General features: G+C 47.2%; 1 protein-coding gene across 1 annotated transcript in view; it reads left to right on the forward strand.

The window, feature by feature from the left end:
- BRD10 (bromodomain containing 10) overlaps positions 1 to 27,762 on the forward strand; it is a 481,106-nt gene that overhangs the window by 290,961 nt on the left and 162,383 nt on the right. Inside the window, exon 4 of the mRNA XM_086961417.1 lies at positions 11,904 to 11,983. Within this exon, the coding sequence (XP_086817543.1) occupies positions 11,904 to 11,983 (80 nt within the window). The remainder of the gene's footprint in view (positions 1 to 11,903; positions 11,984 to 27,762) is intronic.

Raw genomic sequence — 27,762 nt, forward strand, 5'->3', positions numbered from 1 at the left:
TATGCTGCCATTAAGCATATGCAAATAGGAACTTAGATATATGTAAATAAATATCTCCCACTGTACCAAAAATAAAAACAAAGCAAAATAAACTAAAGCTAAGGATTAATTTGCATTTTCCGTATCAAATACGGAACAAACATAGTCCTCGCTAATATTATACAAACCTAGATTTACACGTAATTATCGAAAATACACATTAGTAGTTTACGTCAATAACGTATATGCATGTTATGCGAAAGAAAGACGGAGATCTAATGAATTAACATTAAAACACGTAAACGTGTTTTACTCTAATGGCACCCGCTAGCTACCACTAAGTATAAAGGAGAATAGCAAGATGGCGCGCAACCAGGACGCCAGTACAGAGAGACGCGCTCCGGAGTACCTAACACTGTACGCGAGGTAAGGCACTTTTGGAATCACCAAACTATGCGAGATCGGTGTGAGTGTTAACGTAGTTCTCAATATACTCTTAGAATCACCGGAGTATGCCAGATTCGAGTGAATGCTAACGTAGCACTTAAAATACGTTTAGGATAAATATTAACTCAGGTTCTTACCTAGCAGGTGAAGAACACGGACACCTGGATACAAAACCATTTAGACTCAAGATACTAAACGGACAAGGTTTAATAATAGGTGAGAATACCTTATATTATTTACAAAGCGATATAGATTTGTAAACATTGTGATGCAATATTAACTGAGTTTATATAATTTACAACCCTATGCAGAACCTTACCTGACCAGAATAGGACCTTAATTCCAATACCCATATACGTGGAGAAATATAGGTATGAAACCCAACAGCATGCTCACCCCTTTTACAACTAACCCACTTTCAATTACTGTTGTACTTTTAAACCTACATAATATGAAGTAGGAAACAACTCTCTACCTACTCAGAATACACTATAAAAAGGTGCCTGTAGTTTCAACTTGGTGTTAAGCCTTAACTAACTTTACTCTTTTCTACTATTGAGCACCCTAAGGTTTGGGATGTCTCCCTATAAACATTTGTGATGCCTTTAATGTAGATGTTTTACGGTTCAAACATTATTAATTTAATGGCAATACTATACTCTGTTTGGATTGCAGCCCTGAGGAAGTCTTTTGGTCTAAAAAGACCAGACGAAACACGTGTTGGCTGCAAGACTTTTACTGTGCACATTGTATATTCCTTTACCTGCAGTGCGCTCTCACCTTAACAGTTACCAAATTGCTAATATTGCATGTTATAGTAGTATCATCGTTTGAGTGTTTCAGGGACTTTGAGTGAGATCTTTTTTTAGTTTATTTATGTGTTTTATATGAATTAAGACTTCCATTCATTCATTCAAATAATCTTCATTTCGGTCACAGACCTTAAAAGATACAAAATGCAATCAATAAAAACTTCATTACAGCTATGTGAATCTCCGTTTGTTACACAATTTACATTTCATAAAAGCTAAAAAAGATAAGAGGATAAAAAGGTGAAGGAGATATGTACAAGTTAAAAATAGTGTACAGGCAGGACACAGATCACACACAACGGGCTAGGTTAAACAGAAAATTGTCCGCTGGAATTGTTGTTAATGATTGACCAGCACCTCCGCCACATGGCGTGTAAATAACAAAAAACAGAGAATACAACTGGTAGGGAGGTATCACATTTTATAATCCTGAGTTCCTGGTAGTACTGCTTGAGCCTCAAGTTTCTGCGCAATTGGATGAGCCATCGCTACCTAATATTCTTATAGGATGGGCAGAAAAAGAAAGTATGGGGCACAGATTCCTCCTTTGCACCACATGCTGGACATTCGAGCTATTTATTGTGAGACCATTTGTGCGAGAAAACCCTGAGTGGTAATGTGCCCTGTCTAAATTGGACATAGTTTCCTGGCTTCACTAGGAACAATCTCATCCATAAATGGCTAAAGTTTATACTCATCTTTATTACTCAGAAAGTCTAGAGTTAGGGAGCCCAGCAAAGAGGTAGTAACAATATTCTCCAGCTGTTGGTTACGATGGAATTTCACCAAATCGGCACGGGACACCTTCATACAAGCTACTTCGGGGTTGCTCCAAAAATAAGGGTAGCCCAACCTCTTGCTCTTATATCTTATGTATGCAAACCATTGGATTTTGTCTGTCCCAGGGAGTCCCATAAGTTCTTTAATTTCCTCTCTAAAATACCTCAGTTCTGGGGTTACCCATAGTCTACTCCAGGGGTCTCCAACCTTTTGTGTAGTGAGCGCTACTTCTGGTCAGTGAATATCATTGTGAGCTACTAGACCCCAAGCAACTCACACATTTTTCGAAGAGACCCCCCACGCCCTGTTTCATTAACTGTAAGCCTAATTTCTTCAGAGCCCGTACTGTTTGAACAAAATACTTAATAACCACTCTCTCTCTGGTGCATTTAATTCGTTTTATAGCGTCACTCCTATAAGGTGTCAGAACATTTTACATCACACAGATTACACAGAGAAAATCAATCAAATGTTACATAAGACAGACGACAAATTGGGGGGAGGAGCTTCGCGGGCAACCAAGATGGCCGCGTGTACTCGGAGCTCCGAAGACCCTCCGATCCTCCGCACTGATCCTGCTATCTATCCTGTCCCACGATGGTGGGAATCAATGGCTAAGTCGATGCTGAAGCGGCGCCCGGTCTCAGACTGAAGATCCGAGCTTCCTGGACCGAATTATGCCGTCGTGAAGTTGGCAGGCACTACCTACGTCATTGACTGGTATTGTTGGGACCGAGAAGTGGCCTGCCTCGGGACGCCCCGTGCGGGCCTGCCACACTTGTTGGACCAGCTGGCCTGGGCGGTCTCCTTCATAACTTTCCTCTTGTCGTATTGGGGGCGCTCAGTATTGTGTGTCTCGCATTGACTGGAGGTGTTATTGGTGGCCTGCCCCTCCCTTGGACTATCCTGCCCTTACTATTCAACATGGCGGGCAGAGGGGATCCGGACAAAGGGAAACCTCCGAGGGTCAGCAAGAAGCCGACTCAGTCTCAATCTACCATCCCGGAACGGTTTTCCCATTCAAAGGGATCGCCGGGCCACACTAAAGACTCGCAACGAGATATGTCCCCTGAAGATCCTGAATTCATACTCCGGGACGTGATGGGAGCCATTGCTGGTGTGAAGGCTGAGATGCATAGCCAATACGAGGCGCTGTCCAGCAAAGTGGATACCCTTAAGATCGAACTCAATCTCATTAGAGCCGACCTCGGCAAGACGAACGACAGAGTGAAGTCGCTCGACATCAAAACGTCGAGCTTGACTAACGACATGTCGGATGTACAGACCGAGGTACGGGACCTGAAGGCGGCTAATGGGGTACTTGCTCGCCGGCTTGACGATTTCGAGGGACGGGCCCGGCGCCAGAACGTCCGCATTACGGGTGTGCCGGAGGGAGCCGAGGATGAGTCAGTGGACTTGTTCGTGGAAGAACTGGTGGTTAAGAACTTGGCACCGGGCGGATTGAGCAAGTTCTTTTCAGTCGAGAGAGCACACAGGCTGCCGGGTGGTCCACCAAAGTCGGGTGCATCCCCTCGCCCCATCATTGCGAGACTTTTTAACTATCGGGACCGAGACGCCATTTTGCAGGCGTCGAGGAGCGCTGGCCCGCTGCGATTCCAGAACGCTGATATTAACTTTTTCCCTGACTTCACACAGGCTGTTCAGAAACGCCGGCAAAGTTTTATGGGTGTGAAGCGGCGGCTTAGGGAGATGGGGATGCGATACTCCATGCTTTATCCTGCAAAACTCCGTATCGAGCATGGCAACCGGACAATGTTTTTTGATCTTCCGGATGCGGCAGGGGACTGGTTGGACACTTTGCCTCAACGTCGGACCGAACCGGAGGACCAGACGGAAGGTGCAGCAGGAGGTCCAGGTTCCCAGGAATGAACTTTCTGCCTGTGACTTTCTATCTGGGGGGGTTGCTGCGGTTGGCATCGAACTTGAACATTGATTCTTTTTCTTATTACTTCTGAACTTCTTAATAAGGAGGGTAACGGGGGGATAGGATGTCTCCTTTCTCCTCTGGGGGCTTCTTGTAGGTTAGTTTTCGGGGCGACAGGCACACTGCTAGTTGGGGTGGCTTCTAGTCTAATGCAGGGGTGCAGGGTGGGGGGTGGTTGGGGCGTGTGTTTTCTACCTGTTTCTTTCTTTCTGCTCTCTTCATGGCTGGGATTCTATTGTTCTGGTACTATCGGTTTGTTGGCTGCATTCCGGGGGGGGGGGGTTGCTGGGGTGGGACGTCTTTGATGATGGGGGGTAAGTTGTTGAATGTGTTGAGTTGGAACGTAAATGGGTTGGGGGACCGTATTAAACGTGGTGTTGTGATACAATTGCTTAAACGCTGTGTTCCAGATGTTCTTTTACAGGAAACTCATCTTGTTGGTAACACCTGTAAGGCTCTGAACAGGAGAGGGTTTAAAATGGTGGCCCACTCCGGGTTCTCTACGGGGTCCCGAGGGGTGGGCATCATGGTGCGCATGTCCCTTCCCCTAGAGGTGGAGTCTACGTTGGTGGATGATAGGGGCCGCTACGTGGCCGTGGTGTGCAGGTGGGAGGGGCGCACTCTGGTATTGGTTTCGGTTTATGTCCCCCCGGGGCTGCAAACAACCACCTTCCAAGACCTTAGTGGCGCCATCTTGAGTCTCCCGGAGGGGCTGCTGATTCTGGGTGGGGACTTCAATTCTGTGGTTTCGGGTGATTTGGATCGTTTCCCGTCCAGAGATCTTCGTAGTGCACAGTCGTGGCTCCCTGATTTCATGAACACCATGGGCATGGTTGATTGTTGGCGACTCCTGCATCCCGCCCAGCGACAATACACCTTCCATTCAGGGGCTCATGGTAGTCTCTCCCGTATCGATTATATTTTGACCCCCGCGGCTCAAGCGCAGTCGGTTTCTAGCGCTAGTCTCATGGCCAGGGGCATCTCAGACCACTCTCCGGTTTGGGTGTCTTTCGACTTTGGTATAATGGCCGCAGCTAGAGTGGCGTCTATCAACCCCTGGTATTTTCGCAACCCTAAGACCCGTGACCTCCTAGCTAAGTCCATTGAGCTGTATTTTGCTGAAAATACGGGCTCAGTTACCTCGGCCGTCTCTCTTTGGGAGGCCTTCAAGACTGTTCTTAGAGGAGAGGCCTTCTCCTTGATAGCCGAGGCGCGTAGGAGACGGGATGAGGACTTGGTGCGGCTGGAGTCGGACATTGCTGAACTAAATTCCCAGTTGGCCCTGGGACCGACTCCGGATTTGCTCCATGCTCTCGCCCTGAAGCAGTCGGAATATGGCGCCACTGCTACTGACGCGGCCAAGGCGATGGGCAGGGAACAGCAGGGTAGGATCTATGACGCCGGGGACAAGGCGGGTAAGCTCCTTGCCTGGCTGGACAAGAAGGAACTGGCATCCCGAGTTGTACCAGAAATCCTGGGCGAAAACGGCCTGGTCGTCACTGACCCTACTGCTATTGCCGAGGCATTTGCTGACTACTTTGAGACGGTCTACACGTCTGTCTCCGCCCTATCCGAATCGGACTCGGCTTCCTTTTTGGAGGAGATCGAGCTCCCCTGTTTGTCTGATGTTGAGCGCGAGGATATGGACCGCGGCATGACGGTAGATGAAGTGGCACTGGCGATAAGGTCGCTGCGCTCTGGGAAAGCTCCGGGACCCAACGGTATCCCAGTGGAGCTGTACAAGCTCAAGGCGGACACCGTCGCTGCACCCCTGAGGGATATGTTCCTGGCGGCTCGAGAGGCCGGCGAGCTCCCGCTTGATCAACGTTTGGCCACTATTGTGGTCATTCACAAAGAGGGGAAGCCTCGTGACCTATGTCGGTCATACCGTCCTAGTTCCCTGTTGAATGCCGAGCCTAAAATCCTGGCGAAGCTACTAGCCAATCGGCTTGTGGGTGTGATTGCAGACTTGGTTCATCCGGACCAGTCTGGTTTCATCCCACATCGGAACACGGCCCTTAATCTCCGCAGGCTTCATGCGGTTATGGCGCGAGCTCACATGCTCACAGAACCGACTGTGCTTGCTTCGCTTGACGCGACGATGGCGTTCGACTCGCTTGAGTGGAACTACCTCCGGGCGGTGCTTGCTAAATTTGGGTTCGGGCCTGATTACATTAGTTGGGTTCGGCTCCTTTACTCTTCCCCGATGGCCAACGTGACGGTGAACGGTCGTTTGTCGGCCTCATTTGCCTTGCGCAGAGGTACTAGACAGGGTTGTCCGCTGTCACCGCTCCTTTTTGCTTTAGCGCTTGAGCCGTTGGCCGCATGGATCCGTATGCATTCCGATATTGCGGGTATCAAATGGTCGCCGGGCTTTGAGGATCGCGTCTCGCTTTATGCAGACAACATCCTTCTCTATCTTACCTCTCCCTGCCGGTCTTTGATTATGGCATTCGACATACTGGGTACTTTTGGTGGTTACTCGGGCCTGGTCATCAATTGGTCCAAGTCCTACCTCTATGTGCTGTGTGGAGACACTCCGCGTCTCCCTAGAGGCTGCGCTATACAGATCTCGCAACAGGGATTCAAGTACTTGGGCATCTATATTTCAATGGATGCCCGTACGCGTTACACTAACAACTTACTACCCCCTCTGGCGCGTTTGCGGCGAGTAGGAGGGTTGGAAGAGATTGCCGCTGTCCCTGTTGGGCCGAGCGGCATTGTTTAAAATGATGTCCCTGCCGCGGTTCCTCTATGGGCTCCAGAACACACAAGACCCAGTGCCGTCCAAGTACTTTGGAGAGGTTGAGAGCCTGCAGCGTACCTTACTGTGGGATGGCAGACCGCGGATCTCTATTGCCAAGTTGACTATACCGTGGTACGATGGGGGCATTGCCTTGCCGGACATACGTCGCTATTATTGGACGTCTCAGCTGGCGGCTGTTAATCACGGTTTTTACGGACCGGCAGTCAACCCGGGATACGCCATGGATCGCTGGCTTATGAATGACCGGATGTACTATAGGGCGCTGTACTCTAGATCTCTGGACCGGAAACTAACTGGACCCACTAAGACGGCGGTGCACTTGTGGAGGGCGGTGACCAAAACTCTGGGCTGGCAGGGTAGGCTCACCATGGCTACTCCCCTATATGATTCTGACCTGCTGGGGAAACTGTGGCACTCCAAGGGTTTTGACCGGTGGGACCTCATTGGCATTTCCAAGGTCGCAGACATGTTGTCTAGGGGGGAAATTAAATCGTTCGCTGCTCTACAGGCCGAGTTCCAACTGGAAGCTACGGAATACTTTCGGTATGCACAGCTACGACACGCACTCACATCTTCTATGCCTGTGGGAGAGAAAGTTCCTGAGTCGTCTCCGTTAGAAGACAGGGTGCTGGACGGCCATATGCCGGATAGTGCCATTTCCCTGACCTATAAAAAAACGGATTAATGTACGGATGGACCTACTGGTGAAACTGAGAGACCTTTGGGTGAATGACGGGATTGAGATGGATGATGAGGAATGGCAATCTGCGGTCTCCTCCCCTAAGGAGGTGGCCATCTCAGCCAGGCTGCGACTGGTCCAGTTGAAGGTGCTCCACAGGGTTTACATCACAGGCCCCAGATTAATTCACATGGGACTCTCCCAGGATGGCCTTTGCAGGAGAGGATGTGGCGCGATGGCCACCTTTATGCACATACTCTGGGAGTGTCAGGTCATTGCCTCCTACTGGGAGCGTGTGCATGCGATAATGAGAGTTGTGACTGGTGTGACCCTGCATGCGGAGGCTCGGCGCTGTCTGCTGAATGTGTGGGGTCCGACTGATTACAATGTGGCTCAGACCCGTTGGGTCACCTTGGGCAATATGATAGCTAAGAGAGACATCGCCCAGAAATGGGGTGCTTCAACCCCCCCCCCCCCCCCCCCCCACTGTTAGCCTGTGGAAAACCAATATGGATTGGTGCATGCTCCGAGAGAAGACTGTTTACATGGCCCGGGGTAAGCCCAAGATGTGGGGGTTGGTCTGGAGTGCTTGGAACTCGTATAGAGGAGACATTTGTGCACCCCCGGAGATGGTTCAGCCGGAGGTCCGCCTATCCCCATAGCTCCCCCCCTTCCCTAGGTTCCACATGGTTCATCCTGATTCTCTGCTCCCCGTCCACGTGCTTGTCTTGTATCCTGATGTTTGTATGGTGTATCGACCCCGCCTCTCCCCGTGATATGTGCCTAAAATTATTGTGCTCCTCAGCCTTGGTACTTTTCATTTTCTCTCTCTCTATCTGTTTCTTTCTTCCTTTCTCTCTCCTCTCTTCTTTTTCCTGGCTCTGTTGGTTTCTCTCGTTATTTTAGAATTTTTATATCATAAAATTAAACCTGACTACTCCTGTATTTTTGTTTTGTACATGTTTACGAATTGAGTCACAATGCTGCCTGGCCTCCGGGATGTACGGCTGAATAGCGGTGTACTTAGTTTTGGTAAATAAAGGTTTTCCAAAAAAACAAAAACAAAAAGACAGACGACAAGAAGCTATAGGAATCACAGGTCATCCATACTGGTAGGCAGGATAGTTTAAAAGTGCTTGGTCAGAAGAGGGAGAATCATAAAATTTAAAACCTAACACCATGGTTGGGGGATTCTCTTTAATAATAAGAATTAATTTCTACCCAAATTAACCTATTGTTGCAATAGTAGGCTGATAAAAAACTTGGGGAAATCAAAACGGTCCAGCCAGCTAATACTTTGCAGTTTTCATGCAGCTCTTTGATAGGTTACTTGCTCACTGCTATACATTAGAATTTTAACTTCTAAAAGGCTAGCAACAATATATTCTCTCTGACAAAATTAGTAACCCACTGACCTGTTTACATTACGTTATATATGCAAGTTCTTTACAGTAGACATATTTACCCTCTGTGCTACCTTACGATGAGTAAAAACTTCCTTTGCAGATTATTACACAAACCTCCGATCTCTCTCTCTTTTGAGGAAGTACATTCATCACCCAGTTAATTTGATATTTTTATTGTTGTTTGAAATTTGCTGGAGGCCAGGAATTCAGCAGAAAATGCTTTTGCCATAATATTGGCGCCCCCACACAAAGCAACCGGTGGCACCAGGCGCGCTGTGCAATCAATCAAGGGAGCAGAAGGCGAGAAAAACAAGTGCAATCAGGGGAGCAGACAGCAAGAAAAACAAGTGCAATCGGGGAGGCAGAAGGCTAGAAAAACGAGTGCAAACAGGGGAGCAGAAGGCAAGAAGAACAAGTGGAATCAGGGGGGCAGAAGGCAAGAAAAACGAGTGCAATCAGTTGAGCAGAAGGCAAAAAAAACAAGTGCAATCAGAGGGCAGAAGGCAAGAAAAACGAGTGCAATCAGGGGAGCAGAAGGCAAGAAAAACGAGTGCAATCAGGGGAGCAGAAGGCAAGAAGAACGAGTGCAATAAGGGGGCAGAAGGAAAGAAAAACGAGTGCAATCAGAGGAGCAGAAGGCAAGAAGAACGAGTGCAATCAGGGGAGCGGAAGGCAAGAAAACGAGTGCAATCAGGAGTAGAAGGCAAGAAAAACTAGTGCAATCAGGGGGCAGAAGGAAAGAAAAACGAGTGCAATCAGGGGAGCAGAGGCAAGAAAAACAGCACAATCAGGGGGCAGAGGCAAGAGAAACGACACAATCAGGGGAGCAGAATTGTAACATATGCTGCCACAGCAGTACCGGCCCAGTGCCTGAAAGGACTTCTAATTTTAACATTGCCTGCCACTGCACTTTATTACCGAAGGCATGTAAAAGAGCAGTGGCAGCCAACGTTAAAATGAAATGGCCTTGCATGCAGTGAGTCTATTTTACCGACTCTGCTACTGCTCGGTCAGGGGCCCACTTACCTCACAGCAGCAGCAGCTGCTCCGGGAGGCCCAAATGGAAAAGACATGCGAAGCGCGGGCAAAGCCTGGAAAAGACAGGTGGAGCCTGACTAACAGGAAAAACGTCACGTTCTCCAGCCCGCCCTACCCCAGCTAAACTCCCTTCAGCAAATCAGAACAGCTGGTTCGTTTGAGGGTGGGCAAGGGCTCATAGCAGTCAAAGAGAATGAAGGGATACAAAATAAAAAGCTTAAATCACGTCTCAATAATTAAACAACAACGCAAGCTACTGCCAGAGGGTCGACGAGCTTACCGGTACCTCGCGATCGACCTGGTCTATGCCTATATATTAGAGGGCGAAGACCAATTTCTTCTTCTATGGGTCTGATACCTAGATCCAGTCTTAGAGGGATAAGGGGAGTACTGACTGGGAGAAACAACATAGATCTCAAATAGCAATTTGCTGCCTTAAGGATATATTCAGTTGAACAGTGTCCCCACAGTTCTGCCCCATATAAAAAGGCTCCCCGGGCTTGAGCTTTATACATTTCCAAAATGGAGGCAACTGGTTTGGAGGTGGATTCCCTGTGCAATTTTAAAACACCTCCTGTTGTCTGTACCAGCCTAAGTTTAGCCTTGGCTATCTGAGGGCCCCACTCCATGTTGTCAGTAAGGTTAATACCCAGGTATTCAAACACAGTAACCCTATCCAAGATGATACCATTCATAAAAGGATTGGAATGAGTGATCTTTGGTGGATTACAGATCATGTATTTTGTCTTTAAGGTGTTAATCTCCACCCACTTTCCTCGCAAAAGCTGGCAAAACGATCTAGGGCACGCTGTATTCCCATCGGGGATTTGGACAGTAGGAGGGTGTCATCAGCAAACATAAGTGCCACTACCTGCTCATTTCATAGCTTGGGTGCTTCGATGTCTTTGACCCCTCTGAGATGAGCATTTAGGGCATTAACAAAGAGACAGAAGAAGGTGGCCACCAGGACTCAGCCCTGTCGCACTCCTCTATTGACCACGAACAAAGGTGTCAGGGCACCCCTTTTACCACTTCTGACCTGTGCAAAGTTGTTTAAATGGAGTCTCCTAAGAATATTAAGAAGATAGATTGGAATCACCATATCCGCCAGAACTTCCCACAGAATAGCCCGGGGTACCAGATCGAATGCCGTCTTAAGGTCGTCAAAAATTAAGTAGAGGCTGCCACCCTCTACTTTCACCGTTTCCCAATATAGAAGTTGGAATCTTAGGAGTTGGTCTACGGTGGATGTTTGTTCCCTAAATCCGGCTTGGTAGGGGCTCAATATCTCCGATTCCTCCATCCAGGTCTGGAGGCGAATGAGGATAATCCGTGCAAAGAGTTTTCGGCTCATGTCGATCAAACTGATTGGGCGGTAATTTGCAGGGATTAAGGGGGAGCCCTTTTTAAATACTTGGACCATTTCCGCCCCAGCCATGTTTCAGGTATGAGGGAACCCTGGCATTAAACATCAGACACAAGTACCGGGTCCAGATCGCTGGTTGGTCCCTCTAAAAATCCCCGGGGATTTTGTCAATACCAGGGGTTTTTCCTGCCAAGAGTCTCCTTATCGCACCCTCCACCTCCAACAGTGTGATCTCTGTGCCTACTACTGGTTTAAAAGTGGACAATGTGGGAGCGTCTTCCCAAGAATAAGAATTCCACTATTGATAGGGGTTTCTTGTTGATTGAGTGAATCAAGGGATAATTTGTTTTTTTGTACTGATAGCAAATACAGAGCCAGCTTCCTACAGTCCCACACTGCAAATTGTGTCCGACCATTTTGATATTCGTCATGACTCGCAATTGTAACATGAATAAGTACTTGAGTGTGTGTTTGCATTGCAATATTTCAATTATACAGATGCCTGAACTCTGCCTTTTCCACTGTTTGCTTATACTTAACGTATCTCCCAATAGTCTTGTGAATGTGTCAACACAAGACATCTATTCAGTTATACTTCAACTTTCAGAGCTGTCATAATTCTAGTTTCGTTAAGGAGATGTAATGAGCATCATAGTGAAGTTTCTCTCGCTCGGTTTCTAACAGGAAAAAAATCTCCATCTAAACGGACAATAACTAAGAAGAGGAAAACGGTTTTAAGGTCACCTGGTGTACCAGAATTTCAGGTAAAAGACTTCTTTACTAAATGTACAAAGCAAAGCATGCTAGTTTCCAGTCAGTGATGTTGAGCTGGCATATCCACAGTTTATATCTTGGTTAATCTCTTGTGTGTTTTCTGAAGTTAAGCCAGTCTTGTATGTGATAGATAGAAAATGAGCAGCTAATTTGTCTTTTTTGCTTTAAGAACGTTTTGCACGCCAGTTACAGAAGGAAATCTTAAATTATTTATAGGCATGTTTGGTTGCTTGTTTTCCTATCAAACATTTATCAATAACACCACGAAGCACCACCTTTGTAACTTTAGCACAGGTCAGGTGTTCACCTTGAAATCAGGAGTTTTGATTTTGAGCATTTTTATGTGCCAATGGCTTTTTTCCACCTAATGTCAGGCACTTCTATAGCACTAACATATTTTGTATTCATATGCTGCTTGTTCTCTTGCTGTCTAGTTTTTGAGTTTGGAAGAGTCTCCAGTACATGTTGGAAACCTAAAACAATGGTCCTGTGGTTGGAATCACCACAGTATCCATCTCATTGGTACTTTCTTTATATTTTCCCAATATTGCCGTTTGTCTAGCACTGCCAAGCAAAATGCTAAAATGTGAATTTTATTTGAACATGAAAAGTCTACACAAGAGGCCTACAGTACATTTTATACAAGGCCATGCAGTTCATTACTAAAAACAAGCTCTGGAGTGGAAGAGCCAGGACAGCAGACTAAAGAATCCTATTAGTTTACAGTTCCACCATGCTAAGCATAAACCATTCTACATAGACCAAAAGGTAAAAGTAAAAGTGCTGATCTTCAAAAGAAACAAACTGATAGCCCTCCAAAATAGAAATCCACAACAGAAATTCTACCAAGATATAACAGTGACCAAACTACGGGACAAAACAGCAGACGCTGAAAGATGAGTTGAAGGGTCTTCAAGTCTGACTGGAAGGGTAAAACGACCAGGCATGTAGTTGTGATGACCACAATCAATAATTACTAAGGAAGCATGAGGGAAAATTATTTGTTCCGGACGATAAATCATGGAGTAATGACTACTGGGTCTTCTGTAGGAGAGAAACCCACTGGAGGACTTGCGGGAGATAGCATCATTGATTTCTTCTTGAATAATTGGGAAATGAAGGCCCTCTGCTACAGCGTCAGTAGCCGCGAGAGGGGGAATCTTTCACTCCGGAGGAGCTCCGAGAGAGCAAGGTCTGGGGGTTGGGCAGAGTACAAGGAAGCATAGTTTGAAGCAAAACATTGGGCCACCGCCGTGGAGGCCTGATGGGTCTACCCATGGGAATCCATCACCTCTGGAATAATACGGTTATCCATTGGATAAGTGGGTAAGCAGTGGAGGAGCTTCCCATTTTTATCTCCCCACCCATACACCCGCGCCACAGAGGACCTCCACAACAGCTTATCCGGACTCCATGGAGGCTTATCTGAGCTCATCCCTGAGGAATGCGAGCTTCCGATCCTGAGCCTCCGTTCGTTCTCCAGGCGGATGGGCCTCCAGCCTGGCAGCTTGGGCCTCCAGGAGCGTGAGCCGGGCCTCCTGCTTTGGAGTTTAAGTTGGCCTTTGGCAAACCCGCAAATGGTTGCCTTAGCGGCCTCCCATAAGGTACCAGAGGACGAAACTGAGTCTTGGTTAGCTGCGAAGTATGACGCTGTTCGAGCCCTACGTGCTTCCGAAAATCCTTGTCCTGGAGCAACCAGGTGTTCAGCCTCCAGACCGGGCGTGAAGAGACCGGGAGACTACCTAGACGCATAGAAACTTGGGAGTGATCCGTTATGCCTCTGGGAAGGATAACAATGTCCTGGATCAATCGACAGTCCAAGGCCGGAAGAAACAGATAGTCTAAGCTGGCCTGTGTGTGATGGGCGGCCGATGTGTGAGTGAACATTCGAGTAGCTGCGTGCCAGATTCCCCAAGCGTCTCCCAGTCCCAGAGTCACGGCCCAGTTTGAAAGGAGTGTGGAGTGGGAAACCCTAGAGACAGAAGGGACTGTAGCAGAATAAAGGTCCGGGTCCATAACCACATTAAAGTCTCCCCCTCCCCCAAACTACAGTGGTTCCCAGGGGGCAGGGCAGCTACCAGTGGAGCAAGGTGCCGGAGCGAGGAAGCCAGCAGAGAAGGGTGAGAGTACACAGCTATCAGGTTCAAGGGTTGGATCCCAAGGGTTGGGTCCCAATGTTCCCCTCCAAAATAACAAAGCAGCCTCCTTGATCATGTAGATCTTTACGCTCTACAAAAGGAAGGGCGCGGCGCAGCAGGACCGCCACCCCGCGAGATCCCCAGGTAAACCCAGAGTGCCAAACCCGACATAACCATAGGGCAGAAAGGGGCAAAGGTTGCCTACCAGGTGGGTCTCCTGAAGCAGCAATATGTCTACATTGTGTCGCTGGGCATATCGCACGGCTGCAGTTCGCTTAACCTTATCTAGGAGGCCGTTCACATTCCATGACATAATATGAAGGGAGGTGAAACGGTTCATGGAGAGGCTGGGGTGATGGTCGAGCACGCGCAGAGAGCGGAGTGGGGCAAGCACGTGGGGGTGTAAGACATAGAAGGACAATGTCGGTCACTGTGTGGATGTCGCAGGATTAGGCAGTAGTGCTGGCATAAGAACAGCAAAAAACAAACAACACGAGACCACGGTCGCCCCACCTGAACCCGACCCCCACCAACCACCCTATACTTCAGGAACGGAAGCATCTGTCGCCCTAACAGTGGAAACTAGCAAACTAAAACTTTCGGGACTGGGAAACGTGGAGAACTCTTCCTCTTTGCAGGATGTGCGTAGTTGAGTCCATCTAGAGTTGGAGCAGTGATGAGATGAGCCGCCATCTCTGGCTGCAGTACAAAGCCCGGCAGGAAGAGACAGGCTCATGCGGGATTCCTGATGAGCATCGGGCTGCGCGACAGGTCAGTGTCGGGGAGGTCCAGCAGTGAAGGCCGGGGCGAGGTGTTCCCAGGATCCAGGTGGCCCGAGGAGCCAGACCGCTGCACACTCGAAGGTTCTCCCGGAAGCCGGCTTCCGATAGGAACCCAGCGGGGTGTCCGAGCAGGCCCGCCTCTGGCCACGGCATCGTCGTGAGCAGTTGCGTTGGGGATGGGGGCCAGGAACCCCTTGGATGCCAGATCCACCAGGCACTCCTCCAGATGATGAACGTCGGTCCTCGGCCCCCAGGAGACGTTCCTCCGTGGCCCATGTCCAAGCCTCCTTTGTAGAATAGGGTCTTGTTGGAGAACACCACTCACAGGCGTGCCGCAAAAAGGAGCCTGTACTGTATGGGCACTCAGCTTTTGCTTAACTTCCCCCAAACGAGCGGCGCTGACCCTGGACCTCCCGAGTATGATCAGGGAAAACCATGATGGTATAATTTTCGTAACTAAGACACTGCTGCATGCGGGCCTCAGTCAAGATGGAATTGCTGTCCTTGAAATTAAGAATTTGCATGATGATGGGCCTGGGGGCTGCTCCCGTAAGCGTTCTAGGGGAAAAGGAGCGGTGTGGTCACTCAATCGCGAAGTCTGCTGGGCGACCCTGCTCCACCCCCTCCGGAAACCCCACCAGGCGGAGGTTGTTGCGGATGGACCTATTTTCTGTGTCTTCCGCCCTCCGATGCAGTTCTCGGGTGTGAGACTGGAGCAGGGTGACTTGCTCCTTAAGCTGCTGGACATCATCCTCCACCGTGGAGATGCACGACTGGGTCTCCGTGACCTGGGCCACCGCATTCCTCCGGTCTTGCCGGAGGAGGATGATGTCCACCCGTGCCTCTGCAATCTTGTCCTCCACAGAGGACTGCGAGGCATGTATTGCCTGAAGAATGGTAGTCAGATCTACAGCCGGTGGGACCTCTCTGTCTACGGTTCCACCACGGCATCCATGGTGGTAAAGCGATCCATTTTGGTCCGAGTGGCCTGGGTTTTGGGCGCTCTGTCACGACCCATGGTCGCCATTCAATGATGTAGGAACCCTACCGTTTCTTTAGCGAATCTCCGCGGCAGGGGCCACCAACCAAGGTCAAAGGACGCGCAGTCAAAGTGTGGGTCAGCTGGTTTCAGGGCTGGATGGCGACCAAGACTGGCATATTGCGGGCGGGTAGCGGAGGGGTCCAGGAGCACGCTTAATGTGCGACCGCCATTATAGCCCGCTAGGCCACACGCCCTCTCTAACTTTTTAAACAGTAAAAAGATGCAGGCATATTGAGGAACAGGAAAGTAAGACACAGCAAATAAATTATAGTAGTGTGACAGATGCTAGATATTACAATTTCCTGATTTAAAATGTTCCTGTAAATATTTTTGTACTCTCTTTACATTGGGCTTATGCGTCACGTGTTCAGCCTGAATTTGCAATTGCCTACATCAGCAAAGGTGCAAGGACAGACTTTGAACCAAAGACCTGTATCTAGTGATAAGTAGGTTGATTGGGAGTCCAGGGTTAACTGATAAATGTGTAATGAGTAGCGTATCGAGAAAAGACCAGTTGCCAGGGCATATGCATCCCGACAACAATGCATGCTGCATCAACTGTTGGGGCATTTAATGCTGCTTGGGAGAATTTTAGTGAGAATGGGCGAGGTCCAAAGATGAAACCTGAAGCCTTGATGCCCTATAGCAGCAACATGTAAATATGACTTGCAGGAAGTGATATGCTATTGTCGGCACGCTAACTTGTCCTAAATACCAGAAGGTGCACCGATGGCTAGGACCGAGAACAATGTAGTCCTGATACAGACTTTGGTGCTCCCCGATTGGGCCCGTCACTAATGCAATTATGATCGTATTAACATTTTTCTAAGAATGACAGAAAAAGCTTGTCATTTGAAATTTTTACATAAAGAATTAGTAGGCAAAATACATGAAATATGCCATCAGTAAGTTTAGCAGCAAGGCGTACAAATCATAAGAAAAAATAACTCAGTACGGTTTTATTCGACTTAGATTCACCTTCTAAAGGTGAGTAATAGGGGATTCCGGGCCACAGACAATTTCACTTTCTTTTATAGGATTTTAAACAAAGACTTTAACATTTTTTCCACAATTCGATGGTTCTCTGGACATGCACCAATAAAGAACAAGCAAGAAGAAACATTTAACTACAGAATACATTCAGAGATTCTCTCATGGTAGTACTGTTTTTGATTTCAGTCATTTTCACAGTTAAATTTAAGCATTCTAATTGATACATTGTAGGAGAATAGCCATAGACAATTGGGATGTCATTGGTTAGGTACAGTGTGGGCAAAAGTATCTGGGAACACTGTTTATTAGTGTAGAGCTTGCAATTTTTTATTTAGGACAACAAGCAACCGGAGTAGTCATCACATCATATATTGTGACGTTGATGCAAGATAGAGAGAAGTGTAAATATGGTTTAAGTTAGCATTAGCTCAGTTTATAATGCTTTTATTGCTTTTATGGAGTCACTTGACCTGGCGACCAACTTCTCTAAATCCCACACAATGACAATAGGTAGTAAAGCGGCCGCCAAGACTACGTTTTTCTGTAATGGGGGACTGAACTGTCGAAGTGTCTACCTTTTCCTACTTAGGGTGTTGTTTGATGATCATGGGGCTTGGGCTGCACAAAGGTAATTGGAAAAGGACTCATTTGCAAGAGCAGTTGGGGCTGTATGGATTTTGCCAAAAGGTTGGGATCTAAATCTATACCTGCCCTACTTGAGATTTATAAAGAAAAGTCTATACCCATGGCGACATATGCGTGTGATGTATGGGGTTACAAGGACATGTGGGATATTCAGAGGGTCGAGAATACATTTGTGCTGCCTCCTCCCTGTCCCCTCATGTACCCCTGCCTTTATTTTGCATTAAGAGCTTGGCTTGGGGTATATCACTAATCACATCGCAGTTGCACTGTGGAAGGTTGCCTTCTGCCAGACACACTGGTGCAGGGTCACCCTTGGTCCACGGGTTCAAACAAGTAAGGAGAATCGACACGAGTGAAATAAAGATCAGATCATTTATCAACACTCATGAGCGGGAGCCTCATCCAACAAGCACCAAAAGATACTCAAGGAGGAAGCACACTGAGCAATATGTACATGGGCTTTTATAGGAAAAGATCACAAACCGGGGTCGCCCACTGGTGTAAACCGAGCTTGAGAAAGACACACACAATGAGGTAATATAAACACCAACAGCCTTGGTGTTTAAGCAACTTTGAGTCTTGGGGCTGCATAACATGATACGCTATCTATGTGCACTTTATTCGTGGATAAACCATAGTCAGGAAATTCCAAGCAGACGCCAGCAGTTCGTTTGTGCTGCATTTGCGTGTATACATTTTTTGCAATACCACAATCTAGTTTCTTTACACATGATTGTGCAAGGGGAGTGCCAATGACAGAGCAGAGATAAAATGGATGGCGCATAGGTCAACACAGCAACGAGAAGCAACAAGAAGAGGTCAGGTTTTACATTTTAACAGCACCATTGGTACGTTGGTTAAGGATTTGGTCGAGTCCCTCTACCACCCTGAACCAGATGGTATTAGCGGACTGTATTTCTCTTGATGGGGTGCCTTGTATCCTGTGGCTGAAATATATTAAACAGTAAATGAGAGATTTGGGCTGTCCAGATTTGTACAGCAAACTCAGACCGTTGGGACCGGCAGCCATCAGGGATGTCAAAATGAAATTTTTGGCCAGGCAACAAATGACCCAGAAGGGCTTGGAATTCTCTAAGGCCTGAGTGAGAAGGTAAGTTACCATAAGTCTGTCAACACAGCTACAGCCCTACTTGTCATTAGTTGTCCTAACAAGATTCCGGTTGAATCAGGTGCCTTGGATTTTAGCTTTTTCCAGGTGATATAAAATGCCAGGTACACTAAAGCCGAGCCCCTGTGACAGTTTCTCGGAACAGGATACTTTGCATTTTATATTTTTGTGTGTGAATTCTATGCCCCCATCCGTAAGTAATGTATACTGCCACTATTGAGGGAGGCCTACTTTACCCATGTTAGATCTGCATTAATTTTTCTGCAAATGTTATCCTACCCGTGGTATGCTTCGAGGTCGCACGCTTTCTGTTAGGGGCCATGAGACTTAGGAAGAAGACACCCTTGCAGTAGCTATGTAACATATTTTAAACGTGGAATTGGTATCATATGCCTTTTTAACATACTTTATATGTATAATCAAGAGTGTTGTATTTTTTATCAATGTATTTATATCTGTAGCTTGACTTTTTAAAATAAGTCTTCTAAATCAGTTGCAGTATTTGTAATTATGTGTTTGATAGACTCTTTGTAATGGATAAGTTTATTTCTTCTCAATGTATTAACCGTATTTTAAAGTTTGAATGTGTTTTAATTGTTTACTTGTATGGTCTTTACTTGCCGAATAAAGTATTTGTGAACTGCATGTAATATGAAAAGGAGAAAAACAACATCCCCCGCCCCTGAAGATTCTTAAACATCACTTAATTCATTATTACAACACATCATTCAATTACTTTGAGTTTTTCTCCTTCAGTTCTCCCAAATTCTCCTTTAGAGTCTTTTTACCCTTTCCAGCAGTGTGTTGAGCATTTGTCTTCCTTTCACTCTTCTCTTCATCTACCCTAATTATCTTGTTTAGTTCATCTACAAATACCATTTCATCTTTATTAAGTCAACATGTTACCTCACGCATGCTCTGGTTTGTAGCTCTCATGTTAGTCACGGTGCGGAGAATTTCATCATATGCTCACGCTAATCCTTTGACTTTAGCCCTTTCAAAGAAGGAGAAACATTTAGTAGCCCACAAATATAGATTTGCACCAGTTACAATCAGCACATCTTCTAATGGGTCATCAAAATCAGGGTAGAACAGTTTAATGGAGTACTGTTGGTAAAAGAGATTTAAGAAAACAGAGCAAGTTAAGGAATAAGAGAAAGGTAAATGAAAATAGGCTGCTCACTCAGCTGTGGATGTTATAGATAATTGGGTTAGACCCATGTAGTCAGTGGGACCTGGGTAAATAATCGATATATATATAGGGGTCCCAGACCAGACACAGAATCAATTTCAGAATTTTACAATATTTATTAAATTGATCCAAACAATGAGAGTGCACAGTGTTTTTATTTTCACTGCACAGTTATTACCATTCAATGATTAGTAGATATGTGTCAAGCAATTTTATATACAAATTTCAATACGCCCACAAGGGGAAGGGGAATGGGTGCAGGGAAAAAACATTTTTGATAGTTATACATCACTAGTCAAATTTCTCATATACGCATAGATTCACGAGTGTAGTTAATGAATGCTAATTGATCCCCATACGAGAGGCCAAATGAAATGAACATACATCAAAGCATTTTCAAAACAAGAAACTCCTAATCTGCTGTGTACATCATGCTATTGTTAGGAGTTCGTGGTGTAGATAAGTCTACGTTTCGACCCTGAAGGTGTAGGACAGTAGATACTTACTGCACGGGTCTTCGTCAGGACGTGAAGAAGGGGGGGAGGGGGTGGTGGGGCTGATTCCTAAATGTAATAAAATGGAGACTAATTACTCAAATTGGTCTCAAGAGTCCCGAAAAAATATAACGGAAAACCCGTTACATCAAATTAAATAATTAAAGAACAAAGATTATAGATTGGAGATTATACTGAGGATAAGCCACATGTTGCACGCGAAACATTACTAAAGTTACCTGTTAAAAAGGCAAGGCGGGTGTTATCTAAGGCGGCCAGAAAAACGTGGTCCGTGAAAAATCTATATAAGTAAGAAAGTCTGATGTAATTCATACACAAATATATGTAGGACCTAATAATTGATCAGAAAAGGCCGTTATAAAATAAGTTACCTGTAGCTTTGATGGTTGGGAACGGTAGGTACTCAAAACCGCTATCTGTATCTAAAGGACCGAGAGGAAATAATGGGGCCAGTCATTCATATGAATCTGATGAAAACCGCTTCTAACATACAATTATCAGTATTTACCGAGGCTTACCTCGTCATTCAGGATAGCGGGATTAAAGAAACTATTTTGTTTGTGCTCCTCCGTCAAGTGGGAAGGGGTTATTTTGGCATTCAAGTCTTGAAAGCGGGACGATCCATCGTTGTTATCTGTAATGTTGAAGGGTAAAACCCGGTCATTTATGGGGACACAAAAGAGCGGTTAGGTCAAAATCGCCATGATTGTAATTGTTTCGGAGGGTTCGGGCCGGCGTCTCTACGCGTCTCCTGAAACCAGGAAGTGCTGCCACGGGTAACACGAGGAGTTTACAAACCTCGGTGGCTGTAAGTGAAGAAAGACTACCGTTGCTATGGTAACAGGGGGAAACATGATGACTCGCGGGATAGAATTATAATGGGAATTTACGTAAAATTCATAACAGAGGGGCATGCACCCTCTACATGTTGTAAAGTACGTAGCGTGTCTATTTACAATATATACATTGTTTCTCAGCCAAAGCAACAAAACCGTTGTTCATCTTATAGCGCGAACCTGCCAGACAGGGCGGTCAAAGCGCATGATGACTCATAACAATTCATTTTCCTCTTAAGAGACATCACAATAGGCTGACAAAAGTTTAAGAAAAACCAAATTTCTAAACACAGGGGAAATGCACCATCTACATATTGTGGAATACGTGGCGTGTCTATTTACAATATATACATTGTTTCTCAGCAAATGCCAAGGTAGCGTAAGCAATCATTACAAAGCGCGAACCTACCGGACATGGCGGTCAGGCGCATGATACATCATACGGATTCATTTTCCATGAGAAACAACACAGAAATTTTGAGAGATATAACAATGGCAGTAAATGATCATGTCGGCTAAGTTTGCGTGAACCTACCACATGGTGGTTAAACGCACAGTAACCATAAACTCTTGGAAATTCAAAGGGTTGCCAGTTGAGCAAAACTGCTCTCGGACTCATTCAAGCCCATGCGTACCGAATCAAAAAATCGGATCCATTTGATCTCCCTGACATTAAGGATGAGTTATATATTACCACCCCTGGGACCCAGTTTGACCTGTTCCACTACAATCCACTTAAGGCTTTCAGGAGGGTGATTCTTATCATTACAATGATCAACCAGGGGAGCTCCTTCGACCTTACACCTTACACGGCTGCAGTGTTGCAAAAAACGCACCTTAGCGCGTTGCTGTGTCTGTCCCACATATATCAAATCACAGGGACATGTTATACAGTACACCACATTGGTGGATTTGCAGTTTGTGTGTGATTTAAGTGGAACACTTTGTTGTTTGTGTGAAAATTCTTTAGTTTGAATCGTCGCTGGACAAGCCTTGCAGGAACCACATCGGTAATGTCCCACAATGGGAGGTAGATTCCACATAGACATGATAGATGGTTCATTTCTGGTGTTGAGGAATGAGCACACCACGTGATCCCGGATGTTCTTCGCCTTCTTAAAGGCATGAAGGGGTAGGCAACTAGTATCAAGATCCTCGGAGATCAAGTTCCAATATTTATTAATAGTTTTCTTTATCACATTACTTTTGGTTGAAAAAGTGGTTACGCAGATGAGGCGTTGGTCATTGCTGCTGTGTTGCTCACCAGGTTGTAGTAAGACTTCTCTTGGATTAAACCACGCTCTCTTTTTGGCTCTCTTGATCAAACGTCTCGGGTATCCACGTTCCAGTAATCGGTCCATGAGTATTGCCGATTGCTCCATATAGTCCTCTTTTTTGCTACAATTACGGCGAATTCGTAAAAATTGGCCGAAAGGCAAGTTGTCCCGAAGCCCTCTCGGGTGATGACTGAAATATAGGAGTAGGGAATTCCTCTCCGCTGGCTTCCTGAAAAGGGTAGTGTGAAGGGTCTCATTCTCCACGAAAATAGTAAGGTCCAAAAAATCAATAGATTTTTTATCAAAGTGGATGGTGAATTGAATATCTGGAGACCTACCATTAAGCCAAACGAAAAAATTGGTGATTTCATCTTCAGTTCCGGCCCAGATTGAAATGATGTCATCAATGTACCTCATCCACATGTGTATCTGGGATCTGAAAGGGTTGACATCATTGAGTACGAACATGTCTTCGTACATGGACATAAAAATTATGGCCAAATCTGGGGCAAAAGCCGCCCCCATCGCGACCCCCTTGGTCTGGAGGTAAAAACAATTCTGGAAAATGAAAAAATTTCTCATCATAGCAATTTTAAGTAGTAGGATGATGAAGGATGTGGGGACCCGAGAGGGTGCCTCACGCTTATCAAACACGATTTTCATTGCCACCAGGGCCTCCTCTTGGGGTATGCTGGTATGCATTCCTGAAGATGGCTGGAATGCCAGAAACTGGTCCTCGGAAGCTTGTTTCCGGTCCAGGGAAGACCTGGCTTGGCAGTTCGGGCTGGACTGTTCCCATGAGGCGCATATAGCCATTTCTGAACTGGGGTGGCAGAGTGGCTAAAGAAAGGTGATGGATTAAACCCAGATCTTTTGACTGGGTGTGAGTGTTTGATTGAATCAGATGCTCCGTCCATCACCACCCCCTTTTGTACCACTTTTGGCCGCCATAAGTGTGGCAGGGTATGCTCAGACGGGAGTCCCTGGCTCACTTTGCCACTGGATTCAAGCAAGCCGGGCTGAAGACTGCTGGAATGCCAGAAACCGGTCCTCTGAAGCTTATTTCTGGTCCAGGGAAGACATGGCTTGGCAGTTCGGGCTGGACTGTTCCCATGAGGCACAGGGTCAGACTGATTTGCATATAGCCATGTCTGAACTGGGGTGGCAGAGTGGGCTAAAGAACGGTGATGGATTAAACCCAGATCTTTTAGTTTTAAATGTATTTTATTGAGCCAATAAGCATAGTAAAGCCTCACATTACAAAGTACTCGTAACAGGTAGACCAATCGAAAATGACAGGCAGGCGTGTGTTCAGCACGCTGTGCGATATGGCAAAGAAGATGGCCTCCCGATGAGAGTGTTTCGATGCTCGGAAGGCAAATGGTAGGAAATATTAGCAAACAAGTTTGAACAAACCATGCCCACAAAACCCCTTCGCCCCCCCCCCCCAGCCTACCCCCTGCCCCCCTCCCTCACCAGTGTGCCGTATGTGGGAGATCCATGGTTCTCTGGTCAGAAAAGAGCTGTCATGATTACCCCTGAGGTTCCTGAGTTCCAGTAGTTGTGTCCGTAAGGCGCAGCAACAGGAGATACCTCGGGCAGGTAATTTCATTGAACTCCTCAGATAGGAGAGAGATAAACGGCTGCCAAATCTGAAATGTATCTTTAGTTTGTGTGAGGGTAGCTTGGATGCGTTCCATGCCCAGAGTGAACCAGAGTTTGTGTAGCCATCCTGTATGCGTGGGTTTGGTTGGCGATCCCCAGAGTGATAGAATATGTTGTGTAGCTGCCTGCATGGCAATGCCCATCTGGCGACCCCGGACAGATTTCAGGGGAAAAGTAAGTGCGTTTGGAAGCCCCAGGATGGCATATGCGGGAAATCTTGGAATTTCGGTGTCAAAGGTTGCATCTATATCATTCAAAACTGTGTCCCAGTAGCTTCAAACCTCTTTACAGTCCCAGAGGATATGTGTCAAAGTGCCCTGTTCCCCGCATCCTCTCCAGCATAAGTCGCTCCGGAATGGATTGACCCAGTGAAGCCGGACTGGTGTAAGGTGCCAATATATCGCTAATTTCACGGCTGTTTCCCTGCCCGCTGTGTTACGTGTGGTATGTGATGCCCTGTAGTATACCTCGATTCAGAAAAGGGGGTGGTGATGAACAGTGTGTCTGAATTAAGCAGACCACTCTTACCCAGTCCAAAGATCAGGGCTTGATCCATCACCGTTATTTATCTCACTGCACCATCCCAGCTCAGAACCTGGCTATATGCAAATCAGTCTGTCCCTGGCCCAGTGCATCATGGGAACAGGGCAGACTAAACTACCAAGCCAATTCTTTACCAGAAAGGAGACAAGCTACCGGGGACCGGTTTCTGGCATTTCAGCCGTCTTCGGCCCGGCTTGCTTGAATCCTGATGGTGCAGTGAGAAAGGGACTCATGTCTGAGTATACCCTGCCACACCTATAGTGGCCAAAATCGATTCAGAAAAGGGGGTGGTGATGAACAGAGTGTCTGAATTAAGCAGACCACTCTTACCCAGTCCAAAGATCAGGGCTTGATCCATCACCGTTATTTATCTCACTGCACCATCCCAGCTCAGAACCTGGCTATATGCAAATCAGTCTGTCCCTGGCCCAGTGCATCATGGGAACAGGGCAGACTAAACTACCAAGCCAATTCTTTACCAGAAAGGAGACAAGCTACCGGGGAACGGTTTTCCTGGCATTTCAGCCGTCTTCGGCCCGGCTTGCTTGAATCCTGATGGTGCAGTGAGAAAGGGACTCATGTCTGAGTATACCCTGGCACACCTATAGTGGCCAAAATCGATTCAGAAAAGGGGGTGGTGATGAACAGAGTGTCTGAATTAAGCAGACCACTCTTACCCAGTCCAAAGATCAGGGCTTGATCCATCACCGTTATTTATCTCACTGCACCATCCCAGCTCAGAACCTGGCTATATGCAAATCAGTCTGTCCCTGGCCCAGTGCATCATGGGAACAGGGCAGACTAAACTACCAAGCCAATTCTTTACCAGAAAGGAGACCAGCTACCTGGCTCCATTCCTTAGGTGTTAGTGTCCTGCCCAGTTCAGCTTCCCACCTTTTCTGACCCGCTGTTTTGCTTCGCGCTATGGGGGGTGTAAACATTTTACATAAGTCCGATATTAGGTGCCGATCAGTGTCTTAGGTCAGGAGCCACTTCTCAAAGGAGGTCAGTGGGCGTCCCACCAGGGTGACAATCGCAGGGTCAGTTAGCCAATGACGTAATTGAAAATACTGAAAAAGGTGAGGGTCTGTGATATCATAGCCTTGCTTGATGTCTGAAAGGGTGAGAAAGCCTTCTGTGTCAAAGAGGTCCCCAGCGCACTTGCATGCGGTGCCCCGCAATTGTGTGAAGGCGCGAGGGTCGTTACCCGGTGGAAATTCTGGGTTGTCTAAAATTGGGGTGAATGGAGAGGGAAATGTGGTCAGGCCTCTTTTGACTGCTACTGTGTCCCAGACTTTAGTGACCGTGCGTGGTATTGGTGAGGTAAGTCGGTCGGTGTTTTCTGGGTAAAAAGGGAATTCCCCAGAGGAATCTTTGAGCCATGGCTCTGTCTTGAAAGAGCCACCTTTTCTCTGACTCGGGTCTATACCATTCCACCAGGTATCTGAGTTGTGTGGCTTGGAAGTATTGTAGTAGGTTGGGGATCCCCAGGCCCCGTCATCCATACCTCTGTGGACCAATTGTTTATGTAGACGCGCCCGCTTACCCTCCCAGATAAAGTGATGTAGTGCTGCCTGAATATCCGAAATGGTGCCCCTCGGTGGAGCTACTGGGAGGGTCTGGAAGATATACAGGATTTTAGGCAGGGTCGACATTTTCACAGCTGCGACTCTACCCAGGAGGGGCAGAGGTTGTTTGGACCAGCGCGCTAGGTCCACTCGGATCTGAGTGGTGAGGGACTTATAGTTGAGAGCAACTGTCGATTCTGTCAAAGAGGTAAGGGTAATCCCCAGGTATGGGAGTTCTGTGGTTATTTGAAGGTCACAGCCTTCGGTGGAGGCTGGTGCGTTAGGGCGTGCGTTTCCCCCTAGCGGTAATATTAGGGATTTCCCTCTGTTGATCTTGAAACCTGCGACCGTGCCAAATGTGTCCAACTCCTCCAGGAAGGCGGGCACTGAGTGGTTAGATCGGTCAAGAGCGACTATGATGTCATCTGCATACAGGCTGATTGTATGTGGTTCTCCGCCGAAGGTGACACCATCAATGTCGGGGTTGTCTCGGATTTTCTGCGCCAAAGGTTCAATGTAGAGGGCAAACAGAAGGGGAGACAGGGGGCAGCCCTGTCTCGTCCCACGTTGAATGTCAAAGGGGTGAGAGCGCACACCGCCCAACCGGACCCGAGCTTGGGGATGGTGGTAACAGCTGGCGATCCAGGAACGAAAGCGGTCGCCAAGTCCGAATCGTAGCAACACCTGCTGTAAGTATGTCCAGTCAACGCGGTCAAACGCTTTCTCCGCGTCTATGGCCACAAGTACAGCATCGGATTTCTGGAAGTGTGCCTTATCTATTAGATGCAGCATTCTTTTGGTGTTAACGCTGCATTGGCGATTGGGCACGAAGCCCGATTGGTCAGGTTCCAGGATTCCGGGTAGGAGCGGGCCCAGGCGTGCTGCTAGAACTCCGGTGAAGAGCTTTAGATCTAAGTTCAGCAAGGAGATCGGTCGGAATGCTGAGCAATGTGTCAGTTTCTTGCCCGGTTTGGGCAGGACGATCACTTCAGCTGCCAGCATATCGGGGGGAATGGAGCCAGGTCCCTCAAAAGAGTTAAAAAGCCGGGTAAGGACGGGAGCCACTACGTGGCAAAATGATTTGTAAAACCCCGCCGAAAAGCCATCTGGTCCGGGGGATTTCAGTGGGCGAAGTCTGGATATAGCCGCTGTTACCTCCTCTAGGCAGATGGGAGCGTCTAGCACGTTCGCACTGGTCTGGGACAGCTTCGTAATTGCCGCCGAAGACAGGTATGTGTCAATACCCCTGAGAGATGGCGCGTCTGCGCCGTATAGTGAGGCGTAGTAGGTTCGGAACGCGTTTGCGATCTGGGTTTCCTCTGTGAGGGCATTCCCAGAGCCATCCGTGAGGTCAGTGATTTTTGTGCAATGGGATTTAGCTTTGAGGGCGCTGGCTAACAAGCGTCCTGTTCTGTTGCCTACAACATAATATGTGTGTCGAAGG

The sequence above is a fragment of the Lissotriton vulgaris genome, chromosome 3_1, assembly GCF_964263255.1.
Source record: "Lissotriton vulgaris chromosome 3_1, aLisVul1.2, whole genome shotgun sequence".
In the NCBI taxonomy this organism is placed as follows: Eukaryota; Metazoa; Chordata; class Amphibia; order Caudata; family Salamandridae; genus Lissotriton; species Lissotriton vulgaris.